Below are 14,595 nucleotides of genomic sequence, written 5' to 3' on the forward strand. Positions count from 1 at the left end.
AGGTGAGTGATTAATTTGATCTATATTTCTGCTTTTTGTGACCCTCTCTTTTGGCTGGAAAATGGCTGTGTTTTTCTGTGACTTGGCTCTGACCTAACATAATCGTTTGGTTTTACTTTCGTCGTAAAGCCTTTTTGAAATCGGACACTGTGGCTGGATTTACAACAAGTGTATCTTTAAAAATGGTATAAAATACTTGTATGTTTGAGAATTTTAATTAGTGGGATTTCTATGCTGATATATATATTGAATTTGGCGCCCTGCAGTTTCACTGGTTGTTGACGAGGTGAGACGCTATCGTCCCACATACCCTAGAGAGGTTAAACTGGTGAGGTGATTTTCAAGCCTGTGRGAGGATGATAAACGGTTTCCACTAGATTCCACAGCCACAATGTAAAATTTATATTGAGTAGTAGTGACACAGGGAGGGCCTTCACAAGACTGAATTTGGTGCTTCAGGTCGAGAGGTGAAGCTGTTAGGACATTTAGGGCCGATTTCCAGGACTAAGATTAAGTTTAGTCCTGGCACATTCAAGTAAACTTTAAAACTCTGCTTGGTATCATATCCTGTAAACTACACAGATGTCTGCTTTCGATATCTGTTTCTTATGACGCATGACTCCAAGCACATCATATTGTTAGGCAAACCACAAGGGTGTGCCCACAGTTTAAATATAGAGTTTCAAAGTCTACATTAGAGCAAACAATAACTGATAGCTTGAAGGAGAGACAATACATTGTGAGGGAGTCTGAAATATGAGCCTCACCACTGGGTTATGAGATTCAAACCACACTACTGAACAAGATGGACACTACGCTCACAGGTAATGAAAATATCTTAACAGAAGTGATCACTGTAAATAATRTTCAAAAGTAGTTGAAGGTCAGATGTTGACATGTCACTGCTTCCAATSAATTGTATTTCTTTCTTTTTTTAATCTCAAAACTACTTATCCACGTCTCTTCCAGACAAATAGAGKTGGGATGGCGGGAGAAGCAGAGAAACTGGAGCTTTTCCTCTTTTCGATTCCAGCTTGAGCATCCCCGTCATCCCTTATTATTTGGTATGAACAAATTGAGGTCATTTATTTGGAATTGACTCAGAAGAAATACATCGGTCTTGACCTAGTGCCATAGACACCAAAATTGTTATTCCCCTAGCCATATTGATACATATGGTCATTATTGCTGCCCATTTTTCTAAAATGTTGATTAAACCTTCCTTCAGTTCACATACAATACATCATAGAAGTAAGGTGTAAACTTGATGCTTAATCTCAAGCGAAGGTAAACAGATGGCGAGGAGGCTGGATTTAAGGCAGAGGGGGGGGGGGGGGGGGTGCAGTCCTACTCTTCGGTGCGTGAGGCCTCAAGAAAGGGTAGGTGGCTCTCATCTAAACATCTACGATCTCTATCTCCCCTTCTCTGTCTGAACCTGAATAGTTTTATACCGACCATGCAAGTAAAGCATGAATAGACAAATCTTCAAAGCATTCCAGAGGAGAGGGAGGAGGTTGATGCTCTTGTGACAGGAGCCTCAGGAGGACCCACCCATCTGGTCCAGCTGAGGGTAAACAAACCAAACTATTCATTGCTCAACCTCATGGACGCCACGATGCATCACTTTACAATGCAATCAGAAAGTATTCAGACCCCTTGACTTTCCACATTGTTACAGCATTATTCTAAAATTGATAAAATATTTGTTTTGTTTCTCATCTACACACAATACCCCATAATGACAAAGAGCAAACAGGTTTATAAAATGTGTGCAAAAAAATGGGGTACGACAGTAGTTAATAGTATTCAGACCATTTGCTCTGAGACTCGAAATTGAGCTCAGGTGTATCCTGTTTCCATTTATCATCCTTGAGATGTTTCTACAACTTGATTGGAGTCCACCTGTGGTAGATTCTATTGATTGGACATGATTTGGAAAGGCACACACACAGAGTTGACAGTGCATGTCGGAGCAAATACCAAGCCATTATGTCGAAGAAATTGTCCATAGAGCTCCAAGATAGGATTGTGTCGAGGCACAGCTCTGGGAAAGGGTACCAAACAATGTCTGCAGCATTGAAGGTCCCCAAGAACACAGTTGCCTCTAGTGATGCAACAATTACATTTTTGGGCCGATACCTGATATTTTCCATGKCAAAAAAAACGATCCTGATACCTGGTATTTAAAATTTTGGCGAACTTAAACATTTTAGTACAGTTAAATAGTTAACAGACACACACACTGACYCAGCGGTTTAAGGCACTGCATCTCAGTGCAAGAGGCGTCACTACAGTCCCTGGTTTGAATCCATGCTGTATCACATCCGGCCATGAACGGGAGTCCCATAGGGCGGCGCACAATTGGCCCTGCGTCGTCCGAGTTTGACAGGGTAGGKCGTCATTGTAAATAAGAATTTGTTCTTAATCTGACTTGCCTAGTTAAATAAAGGTTACACACATACTAACCAAAAAGTTATTTTGTTGGCATTTACACATGTTCCCATTACCAGCAAAACATAATCAAAACCSATTTCTTTCACTTACTTTGTGCTGTTTTGTTGTTCATTTGTTCAGTCGTTTTATTCTCAACCAGGATTTCTATGGAACGCTGTTTGGGTCTTTGCGTGTCAAAAAATACACACGTCAAATAGTGTTATTTGACGTGTTTATTTTTTGACACACAAAGACCCAAATAAGCTTGACCAATCAGGACCTGAATATGACTGCACAATAATATAATGCATTCAAAAKAAWWTACGTAGTTAGTACACATTGATTACACTATCACTCATATGTCACAATGATTCATCGATACGTATGCTATGATGCTGGTAAAGTTGTCTCGCACACCTACAGTGCTGGTCATAAAAAAAGCTAGCTATCTCATGGATGCAAACAGTGTTCTTCCCCAAAAACATAGCAAAATGACATAATCTGTTTCAGTAGCTATAGTTAGCTAGCTAACTATATAACTAGGTGTCATCATATAAAATAACCCTAATTTATAAGACATTTCTTATTTGATTAATGGTGGTCTGACCCACTGTCACGCCCTGACCATAGAGAGCTGTTTATTCTCTATGTTGGTTAGGTCGGGGTGTGATTAACGCTGCATCTTGGTCCAATCATTATGACGAACGTGACAGAAGATCCCACCACAAACGGACCAAGCAGCGTGGCCAGGAGGAGCAGGTATCCTGGGCCTGGGAGGATATCCAGGAGGTAAAGACATCCTGGACTTGGGAGGAGATAATGGCAGGAGACGAAAGCCTTCCATGGAAGCAGAAGCAAGCGGTGAAGGAAGGACAACGACGACACCGGGGTTCGCGGCCACGACAGAAGCCCGAGAGGCAGCCTCAAAAAAATAATTGAGGGTGGCACACGGAGTGGTCGGCGAGTCTGAGAGCGAAGAGGTATATTGAGACTGAGCGACGAGTATTGTGAGATAGTTGAGGGGAGTGATGAGGTAGAGTGGATGGTTTGGTGTCTGGAGCAAGACAGTCGCCGTGAGGATCGTGGGACCAGTCAGGCACCATGTTTTGCGGAGATACACAATGTGTCTCCAGTGCGCATCCACAGCCCGGTGCGTTCTGTGCCAGCTCCTCGCACTTGCCTTGCGAAAGTGAGCATCCAGCCAGGACGGGTTGTGCCMMCTCAGCGCTCCTGGTCTCCAGTACGTCACCTCGGTCCAGGATATCCTGCGCCGGCTCTACGCACTGTGTCACCAGTGCGCCTTCACGGCCCAGTGCGTCCTGTGCCAACGCCCCGCACTTGCCGGGCTAAAATGAGCATCCAGCCAGGACGGGTTGTGTCAGCTCTACGCTCTAGACCTCCAGTGCACCTCCACAGTCCAGTACGTCCTGTGCCTCCTCCCCGCACTCGTCCTGAAGTGCGTGTCATCAGCCCGGTGCCACTGTACCGGTCCCACACATCAGGCCTCCAGTGCGCCTCCACAGTCCAGTACGTCCTGTGCCTCCTCCCCGCACTCGCCCTGAGGTGCGTGTCATCAGCCCGGTGCCACCTGTACCGGTCCCACGCATCAGGCCTCCAATGCGCCTCCACAGTCCAGAGCTTCCGGCGACAGTTCCCAATCCAGAGCTTCCGCCGACAGTTCCCAGTCCAGAGCTTCCGGCAACAGTTCCCAGTCCCGAAACAGTTCCCAACAGTTCCCAATTCAGAGCTTCCGCGCGACAGTTCCCAGTCCAGAGCTTCCGCCGACAGTTCCCAGTCCAGAGCCTCCGGTGACGATCTGCGGTCTGGAGCCTCTGGCGATGGTCTGCGGTCCGGAGTCCCCGGCGACGAACCATGGTCCGGAGTCCCCGGCGACGAACCACGGTCCGGAGTCCCCGGCGACGATCTACGGTCCGGAGTCCTCGGCGACATCTACGGTCCGGTTCCTCCGATGACGTGTCCACGAGCGGAGTGGGTACTTCGCCCCGCACCGGAGCCGCCCCCGACGGTAAATGCCCACTCGGACCCTCCCCTATTTAGTCAGGTTTTGCGGTCTGAGTCCGCACCTTTGGGGGGGGGGGGGTGGTACTGTCTGCTTGAACCATAGAGAGCTGTTTATTCTCTATGTTGGTTAGGTCGGGTGTGATTAAGGGTGGGTTATCTAGGGGAATTGTATGTCTATGTTGGCCTGGTGTGGTTCCCAATCAGAGGCAGCTGTTTATCGTTGTCTCTGATTGGGGATCATATTTAGGTAGCCATTTCCCCATTGTGTTTTGTGGGATTTTGTCTAGGTATAGTTGCCTGCGAGCACTATTTTGAGCTTCACGTTTCGTTTGTTCACTTTATTGTTTTTGTTATTTGAGTTCTCTTCCTAATAAAAGGGATGGAAACATACCACGCTGCATCTTGGTCCAATCATTATGACGAACGTGACACCCATCTATGTTTTAGCTAGCCACAATGATTAGCAACAATAGTGGATAGTATGTAATTGACAGTGATGCAAATAGTAAACTTGTCGTCATTGAATACATCATGCTAAACGAGGTTGGAATGTTGTTTCATAAAATCAACAAAAGACAATGATTTGTTAATTTGACAAAAATCTGTTAAAATCACACTGGATGTATTAGACTTTAGAATTGCATTGGGGGCATACTTATMTCACTGTACAGCCTTACCTATGGATTGTGGGTCAATGACATGGGGTATCAGTCTACTCAGTGACACCTAGAGAACATTAGCATCGTAGCTCTTAATGCGGGACTCTGAAACTGTAAATTGAAAACTATTCCTGAGGAAAAACAATACTGCGTGGATGTTTGAGGCTGATAACTGAGGACGTTGGGGAAAATATATCTTGGGTAGTGAGTAGACTGAAACCCCATTTCATTGATCCCCAATCAGTAGGCAAAGCTGTACAGTGCAATAGGAATGTCATACATACAATAGGCTGACTGGGGAGGTGATTTCACACAATCTAGCGATAAGAGCTACAACGCTAATATTTCCGTAAACTCTTCAGTTGTATTCTGTGGGTGTCACCGCGTAGACTGATACCCCATTTCATTGCTTCACATTCCAACCGTGTTTAACATCGTCTAGTCTAAATATGGCATGATTCCACCAATTGTAACCTTCTGCATCACTTTCAAAGAGGTACTTTTATTTTGAAAGCAAACCGCAAATTCCACTATTGTGTCTAATCCTTATTGTGGCTAGCTTCACAACACATAACCCGGTCCGGTCGAGTGTCACTAACCAGATGAAGCTAGCTGGCTGCTAATAACATTAGCTTTAGGCAACAGAGTTAAGTAGCTGGCTAGCTATTTATTTTCATGAACTGAAGTTCAATTTCAATAGGCGAACAACAAGTGGCTACCTAGCTAATATCGGCATGCACGTCAGCTTTGACATCGGCGATAAACTAGACATCGGGCCGATACCGAGATCGTAGTAGATCGAAAGTAGATCGACGATGGCTAGAAGACCGGTGACGCCGACCGCCGAACGCCGCCCGAACAAGGAGAGGAACCGACTTCGGTGGAAATCGTGACAGTGAAATAGTGGCCCACTCCTCTCCAATGGCTGTGCAAAGTTGCTGGATATTGGTGGGAACTGGAACACGCTGTCGTACCCCTCGATCCAGACCATCCCAAACATGCTCAATGGGTGACATGTCTGCGTATGCAGGCCATGGAACAACTGGGACATTGTCAGCTTCCAGGAATTGTGTACAGGTCCTTGCAACATGGGACCGTGCATCATCTTGCTAAAACATGAGGTGATGGCGGCGGATGAATGGCAGAGCAATGGGCCTCAAGATCTCGTCACATAATCTGTGAATTCAAAATTGCCATCGATAAAATGTAATTGTGTTCATTGTCCGTAGTTTATGCCTGCCCATACTACACTCCGCAAAAAAAGAAATGTCCTCACTGTCAACTGCGTAAATTTTCAGCAAACTAAACATGTGTAAATATTTGTATGAACATAAAAAGATTCAACAACTGAAACATAAACTCAACAAGTTCCAGACATGTGACTAACAGAAATGGAATAATGTGTCCCTGAACAAAGGGCGGGTCAAAATCAAAAGTAACAGTCAATATCTGGTGTGGCCACCAGCTGCATTAAATACTGCAGTGCATCTCCTCCTCATGGACTACACCAGATTTGCCAGTTCTTGCTGTGAGATGTTACCCCACTCTTCCACCATGGCATCTGCAAATTCCCAGACATTTCTGGTGGGAATGGCCCTAGCACTCACCCTCCGACCAATAGGTCCCAGACGTGCTCAATGGGATTGAGATCCGGGCTCTTCGCTGGCCATGGCAGAACACTGACAATCCTGTCTTGCAGGAAATCACGCACAGAACAAGCAGCATGGCTGGTGGCATTGTCATGCTGAAGGGTCATGTCAGGATGAGACTGCAGGATGGGTATTACATGAGGGAGAAGGATGTCTTCCCTGTAACGGACAGCGTTGAATTTGCCTGCAATGACAACAAGCTCAGTCCGATGATGCTGTAACACACCGCCCCAGACCATGACGGACCCTCCACCTCCAAGTTGATCCCGCTCCAGAGTACAGACCTCGGTGTAACGCTCAGTCCTTCGACGATAAACACGAATCCGACCATCACCCCTGGTGAGACAAAACCGTGACTCGTCAGTGAAGAGCACTTTTTACCAGTCCTGTCTGGTCCAGCGACGGTGGATTTGTGCCCATAGGAGACGTTGTTGCCGGTGATGTCTGGTGAGGACCTGCCTTACAACAGGCCTACAAGCCCTCAGTCCAGCCTCTCTCAGCCTATTGAGGATAGTCTGAGCACTGATGGAGGGATTGTGCATTTCTGGTGTAACTCGGGCAGTTGTTGTTGCCATCCTGTACCTGTCCCGCAGGTGTGATGTTCGGATGTACAGATCCTGTGCAGGTGTTGTTACATGTGGTCTGCCACTGCGAGGACGGTCAGCTGTCCGTCCTGTCTCCCTGTAGCGCTGTCTTAGGCGTCTCACAGTATGGACATTGCAATTTATTGTCCTGGCCACATCTGCAGTCTTCATGCCTCCTTGCAGCATGCCTAAGGGACGTTCACGCAGATGAGCAGGGATCCTGGGCATCTTTCTTTTGGTGTTTTTCAGAGTCAGTAGAAAGGCCTCTTTAGTGTCCTAAGTTTTCATAACTGTGACCTTAATTGCCTACAGTCTGTAAGCAGTTAGTGTCTTTTAAAATATATATATATTTTAAATTTCACKTTTATTTAACCAGGTAGGCCAGTTGAGAACAAGTTCTCATTTACAACTGCGAGCTGGCCAAGATAAAGCAGAGCAGTGCGACAAAAACAGAGTTACACATGGGATAAACAAACGTACAGTCAAAAGCAAAATAGAAAAATCTATATATAGTGTGCAAATGTAGTAAGATTAGGGAGGTAAGGCAATAAATAGGCCATAGTGGTGAAATAATTACAATTTAGCATTGCCACTGGAGTGATAAATGTGTAGATGAGGATGTGCAAGTAGAGAAACTGGGTGCAGAAGAGCAAAAATAAATAATTTGTAGAATGAGGTAGTTGGGWGGGCTATTTACAGATGGGCTGTGTACAGGTGCAGTGATCGGTAAGCTGCTCTGACAGCTGATGCTTAAAGTTAGTGAGGGAGATATGAGTCTCCAGCTTCAGTGATTTTTGCAATTCGTTCCAGTCATTGGCAGCAGAGAACTGGAAGGAAAGGCGGCCAAATGAGATGTTGGCTTTGGGGATTACCAGTGAAATATACCTGCTGGAGTGCGTGCTATGGGTGGGTGTTGCTATGGTTACCATTGAGCTGAGATAAGGTGGGGCTTTACCTAGCAAGTGGGTGGAGCCAGTGGGTTTGGAGCCAGTGGGTTTGGCGACAAATGTGAAGCGAGGGCCAGCCAATGAGAGCACAKAGGTCGCAGTGGTGGGTAGTATATGGGGTTTTGGTGACAAAACAGATGGCACTGTGAGACTGCATCCAATTTGCTGAGTAGAGTGTTGGAGGCTATTTTGTAAATGACATCGCCGAAGTCAAGGATCGGTAGGATAGTCAGTTTTACGAGGCTTTGTTGTGAAATAAGAAGCAGATTCTAGATGTAATTTTGGATTGGAGATGCTTAATGTGAGTCTGGAAGGAGAGTTTACAGTCTAACCAGACACCTAGGTATTTATAGTTGTCCACATATTCTAAGTCAGAACCGTCCAGAGCAGTGATGCTAGTCGGGCGGGTGCGGGCAGCGATCGGTTGAAAAGCATGCATTTAGTTTTACTAGCATTTAAGAGCAGTTGGAGGACACGGAAGGAGTGTTGTATGGCATTGAAGCTCATCTGGAGGTTAGTTAACACAGTGTCCAAAGAAGGGCCAGAATACAGAATGGTGTCGTCTGCGTAGAGGTGGATCAGAGAATCACCAGCAGCAAGAGCGACATCATTGATATATACAGAGAAAAGAGTCGGCCTGAGAATTGAACCCTGTGGCACCCCCATAGAGACTGCAAGAGGTCCGGACAACAGGCCCTCAGATTTGACACACTGAACTCTGAGAAGTAGTTGGTGAACCAGGCGAGGCAGTCATTTGAGAAACCAAGGCTGTTGAGTCTGCCGATAAGAATGTGGTGATTGACAGAGTCGAAAGCCTTGGCCAGGTCGATGAATGCGGCTGCACAGTACTGTCTTTTATCGATGGCGGTTATGATATCGTTTAGGACCTTGAGCGTGGCTGAGGTGCATCCATGACCAGCTCGGAAACCAGATTGTATAGTGGAGAAGGTACGATGGGATTCGAAATGGTCGGTGATCTGTTCATTAACTTGGCTTTCAAAGACTTTAGAAAGGCATGGATATAGGTCTATAACAGTTTGGGTCTAGAGTGTCTGCCCCTTTGAAGAGGGGGATGACCGCGGCAGCTTTCCAATCTTCAGGGATCTCAGACGATACGAAAAAGGTTGAACAGGCTTGTAATAGGGGTTGCAACAATTGGAGGATCATTTTAGAAAGAGAAGGTCCAGATCGTCTAGCCCAGCTGATTTGTAGGGGTCCAGATTTTGCAGCTCTTTCAGAACATCAGCTATCTGGATTTTGGTGAAGGAGAAGCGGGGGGGCATGGGCAAGTTGCTGCGGGGGGTGCAGAGCTGTTGGCCGGGGTATGMGTAGCCAGGTGGAAAGCAWGGCCAGCCGTAGAAAAATGCTTATTGAAATTCTCGATTATCGTGGAATCAGTGGTGACAGTGTTTCCTAGCTTCAGTGCAGTGGGCAGCTGGGAGGAGGTGCTCTTACTCTCCATGGACTTTAGTGTCCCAGAACTTTTGGGAGTTTGTGCTACAGGATGCACATTTCTGTTTGAAAAAGCTAGCCTTTGCTTTCCTAACTGCCTGTGTATATTGGTTCCTGACTTCCCTGAAAAGTTGCATATCGTGGGGGCTATTCGATGCTAATGCAAAACGCCACAGGATGTTTTTGTGCTGGTCAAGGGCAGTCAAGTCTGGAGTGAAGCAAGGGCTATATCTGTTCTTAGTTCAATTTTTTTTGAATGGGGCATGCTTATTTAAGATGGTGAGGAAAGCACTTTTAAAGAATAACCAGGCATCCTCTACTGACGGGATGAGGTCAATATCCTTCCAGGATACCCGGGCCAGGTCGATTAGAAAGGCCTGCTCGCTGAAGTGTTTTAGGGAGCGTTTGACAGTGATGAGGGGTGGTTGTTTCACAGCGGAACCATTACGGACGCAGGCAATGAGGCAGTGATCGCTGAGATCCTGGTTGAAGACAGCAGAGGTGTATTTGGAGGGCAGGTTGGTCAGGATAAAATCTATGAGGGTGCCCGTGTTTATGGATTTGGGTTGTACCTGGTAGGTTCCTTGATAATTTGTGTGAGATTGAGGGCATCTAGCTTAGATTGTAGGACGGCTGGGGTGTTAAGCACATCCCAGTTTAGGTCACCTAACAGTACGAACTCTGAAGATAAATGGGGGGCATCAATATGCATATGTAGTCCAGGGCACAACTGGGGGCTGAGGGGGGTCTATAGCAAGCGGCAACAGTGAGAGACTTATTTCTGGAAAGGTAGATTTTTAGAAGTAGAAGCTCGAACTGTTTGGGCACAGACCTGGATACAGAACTCTGCAGGCCATCTCTGCAGTAGATAGAACTGCCAAAGAGGGCGGGGTTGCCAACTTGGCGGAAAATGTTGTAGCCAGGATTCAGACACGGCTAGGACATCAGGGTTGGTGGAGTGTGCTAAAGCAGTGAATAAAACAAACTTAGGGAGGAGGCTTCTGATGTTAACATGCATGAAACCAATGCTTTTACGGTTACAGAAGTCAACAAATGATAGTGCCTGGGGAATAGGTGTGGTACTTGGGTCTACAGGGCCTGGATTAACCTCTACATCACCAGAGGAACAGAGGAGTAGGATAAGGGTATGGCTAAAGGCTATAAGAACTGGTCGTCTAGTGCGTTGGGAACAGAGAATAAAAGGAGCAGATTTCTGGGCGTGGTAGAATAGAGTCAGGGTATAATGTGCAGACAAGTGTATGGTGGGTTGTSAGTACAGTTGAGGTAAACCTAGGCGTTGAGTGACGATGAGAGGTTTCGTCTCTGGTGGGACCAGTTAAGCAAGGTGAGGTCTCCGCATGTGTGGGAGGTGGGACAAAAGAGCTATCTAAGGCAAGGTGGGCGGGACTGAGGGCTCTACAGTGAAATAAAACAATATGGACTAGCTGAGACAGCAGTAGACATGGCATATTGACATTAGAGTGAGGCATATTGACATCAGAGAGAGGCATAAAGCAGTCACAGGTGTTGATCAGGAGAGCTAAGACAACAACGGGTAAATGGCGATGAATGGGCAGAGCGGGTACATAGAGGACCTGAGTTCGAGGCTGGGGCCGACAGATAAACAAAATGAGGTATAATTTTATTGAAACAGTCCAGGGGCCATCAGCTGTGTAGCCGGGTGATCATAGGGTCCAAAACACAGCAATAGGTGAGTCAGGGAGCCATTCAGTAGTCAGTACTACGCTAGGTGAGTGGGAGACACGGCGCTTAGAAAGCTAGCGGGCCAYGGCAAGAAGATGCATCTTCGGCGTCATCGCAACGGAAAAGCCCGTTGCGACCACGTCGGAAGACCAGTCGTGATGGATCGGCGGGGCTCCGTGTCGGCAACAAAGGGTCCAGGCCAATTGACAAGAGGTATTGTAGCCCTAGAATTAGCTGGAATATGGGCCTAGCTCGTGGCTAGCTCAAGGTGGTCTTAARGACCATTCCACAGGTGCATGTTCATTCATTGTTCATGGTTCATTGAACAAGCATGGGAAACAGTGTTTAAACCCTTTACAATTAAGATCTGTGAAGTTATTTGGATTTTTACGAATTATCTTTGAAAGACAGGGTCCTGAAAAAGGGGCYTTTCTGTTTTTGCTGAGTTTATAACCCCACCGTCACCATGGGCCACTCTGTTCACAATATTGACATCAGCAAACCGCTCTCCCATACAACGCTTACACGTGGTCTGCGGTTGTGAGGCTGGTTGGATGTACTGCCAAATTCTCTAAAACTACATTGGTCTCCAAGGGCAGAGAAAGGAACATTAAATTCTCTGCCAACAGCTCTGGTGGACATTCCTGCAGTCAGCATGCCAATTGCATGCTCCTCAACTTGAGACATGGCATTGTATTGTGTGACAAAACTGCACATTTTTGAGTGGCCTTGTGTAATGCTCATGCTGTTTAATCGGCTTCTTGACATGCCACACCTGTCAGGTGGATGGATATGAAATGCTCACCAACAGGGATGTAAACAAATTTGTGCACCAAATCTGAAAGAAATACGCTTTTTGTGCATATGGAACATTTCTGGGATCTTTTACGTCACTTTACATGTTGCGTTTATTTTGTCAGTATTGTAAAGGCTACATAACTGCACTGAAAACTACATAACTGCACTGAAAACCCAAAATGATATCCAAGAAAAGTTTTAAAGACCGATTTATTAGGGATGAAATATGTTTGTCTGCTTACAATTATCCTTCAAAAATCTTCAGCATAATTACTTGACTCATGAATAATTTGCATTTCAGGTCATGTGCTTGATGATTAGTAGTTGTTTACCTCATTGGGAGGATCTTTAGTGTCACAGAAAGCATCTGTAAAAGCTTTTAAAAAAAGCATGTGTAAGACAAACCGCTAACAAAATGAAATCCTGGAGAACATCACAATCTCGCCTATCCTATGGCAATTTTATTTGATTGTCATCTTGACTCACCAGATTAAAATTAGCTGTAATTCTAGTTTTTATCAAAGGAATAGTTAAGCATTGGTAGCGTAATTGTATCAGATGAAGCACAWCCACGTGAGAAACTGACAATTGATCGACCCATAGGCTCCGCGCACTGTACAGTTTGTTGCGTTCATCTCTCCAATTCCCAGAGAAGCCAACCCGTGAACATTGAGCAACAGCATGCGTTACTTGTGCGACTATTTTCCTTGTGCTACCAGGATGAATGTGGATAAATAATAATTTGAGAAACGACAAGCAGTCCAGGGAGATAAGACGCTCAACGTTGATACCTGTGAGAGCTATGAGTGGAGAGGTAACGAAAAGGATTCGAGAAAGACATGGATTAAAAAACTTCAAGCAGAGATGGAGTGAGTAGATTACATGCATTTATAGGCTAAGAAGTTTTAAACATGTTCGCATTGAGAATGAATGACTGATTGTATGACAAGGTTTGTAAAAATGTAAGTACCTTCACTGAAAAGTGGCTTCAATCAAGTCACTACTCGCGTTCCGACGGTGCCAACAGCAGGTTTCCATCGACCAGTTTATTCGACAAAAGCAACGTCGCAACAACAAAAAAATATTTGCGCCATGTGTAATGGAAACCGCAGATGACACATTTTCTTAAGATCAACAACAATTGTATATCAGTTAGACGGGTCGATTTTTCTTGTCGAACTTATCTTTGCGACAAAAATGGAAACGSTGTGTATTTTTTATTGAACCTTTATTTAACTAACAATTTAAGGTACACGGGGATGGTGATGTCAAAACGTAACTATGAAGCGCCACTCCACCCACATGTAGAACTATTTCGAAATGTCTGCCTACTAAATGTATTTTTCAACTATAAAAATGATTATTTGCAGGATCCTTGTCCTGATATTTAACAATGGCGGAATTACTTTGTTTGTGTGATTGGTTGGAAGCAGGTTTCACCATCTAATTATTTCAGGTCTACAGGAGTGGAAGTTTCATAATGGCACAGACCGTGGCGATATGTTGGCACATGGGAATTAGAACATGTCAAATGTTAGTAAATTCTTGCATTTTATCCATGAAGGCTTTTGAGGGCTACCTGAGACATAGCTGGGAGGGCATGCAGGCCTGTCTTCAATGTATTAATGCATGGAAACGCTTCAACCACATTTTTATTTTGACACTAGGTTTTCTGAAGGTGTTTATTTCCTACAACCACGTTCCAWCCACCGTTTTTACATGAGTACAGTCATACCAGGAGACGGGACGTTTCGCTACAATTTTACAAATGCAGACAWTTTCGTCAACATGGTGGATTCTTTGTTGGTTAAATTGCTAGAAATGGCAGTGAAAACGCCTTTATGCGCAAATATTGATATAATAACTATCATATTGAAGTAAACGTGGAGTCAGCTGTTGGTCCTTTTGATCGTAGGAAGTGGAGATAAAATACGACAAAGTATGTAGACACCTGCTTGTCGAACATCAGTCACTGATGTTGGGCGATTAGGCCTGTCACAGTCGTGTTCCAATTCATCCCAAAGGTGTTCGATGGGGTTGAAGTCAGGGCTCTGTGCAGGCCAGTCAAGTTCTTTCACACCGTTCGACCACCATTTCAGTATGGACCTCGCTTTGTGCACGGGGGCATTGTCATTCTGAAACAGGAAAGGGCCTTCCCCAAACCGTTGCCACAAAGTTGGAAGCAAAGAATCTTCTAGAATGTCATTGTATGATGTAGCACTGGAACTAAGGGCCTAGCCCGACCCATGAAAACAGCCCCAGACCATTATTCATCCTCCAAACTTTTAGTTGGCACTATGCAGTCGGGCAGGTAGCGTTCTCCTAGCATCCACCAAACCCAGATTTG

At 45.4% G+C, this 14,595-nt stretch overlaps 1 protein-coding gene across 3 annotated transcripts in view; it reads left to right on the forward strand.

Annotated features, from left to right (window-relative positions):
* Window positions 1–717: 717 nt before the first annotated feature.
* LOC111977261 (DENN domain-containing protein 2D-like) overlaps window positions 718–14,595 on the forward strand; it is a 36,803-nt gene continuing 22,925 nt past the window's right edge. For 2 of the 3 annotated variants that reach the window (XM_024006644.2, XM_070448108.1), the window contains exon 1: window positions 12,455–13,117. In XM_024006644.2, the coding sequence (XP_023862412.1) occupies window positions 12,973–13,117 (145 nt within the window). In that variant the 5' untranslated portion in view covers window positions 12,455–12,972. Of the gene's footprint in view, window positions 825–12,454; window positions 13,118–14,595 lie in introns of those variants that run through there. The other variant, XM_024006645.2, reaches the window with a different exon arrangement.

This window comes from Salvelinus sp. IW2-2015, linkage group LG17 (genome assembly GCF_002910315.2).
Source record: "Salvelinus sp. IW2-2015 linkage group LG17, ASM291031v2, whole genome shotgun sequence".
Lineage (NCBI taxonomy): Eukaryota > Metazoa > Chordata > Actinopteri > Salmoniformes > Salmonidae > Salvelinus > Salvelinus sp. IW2-2015.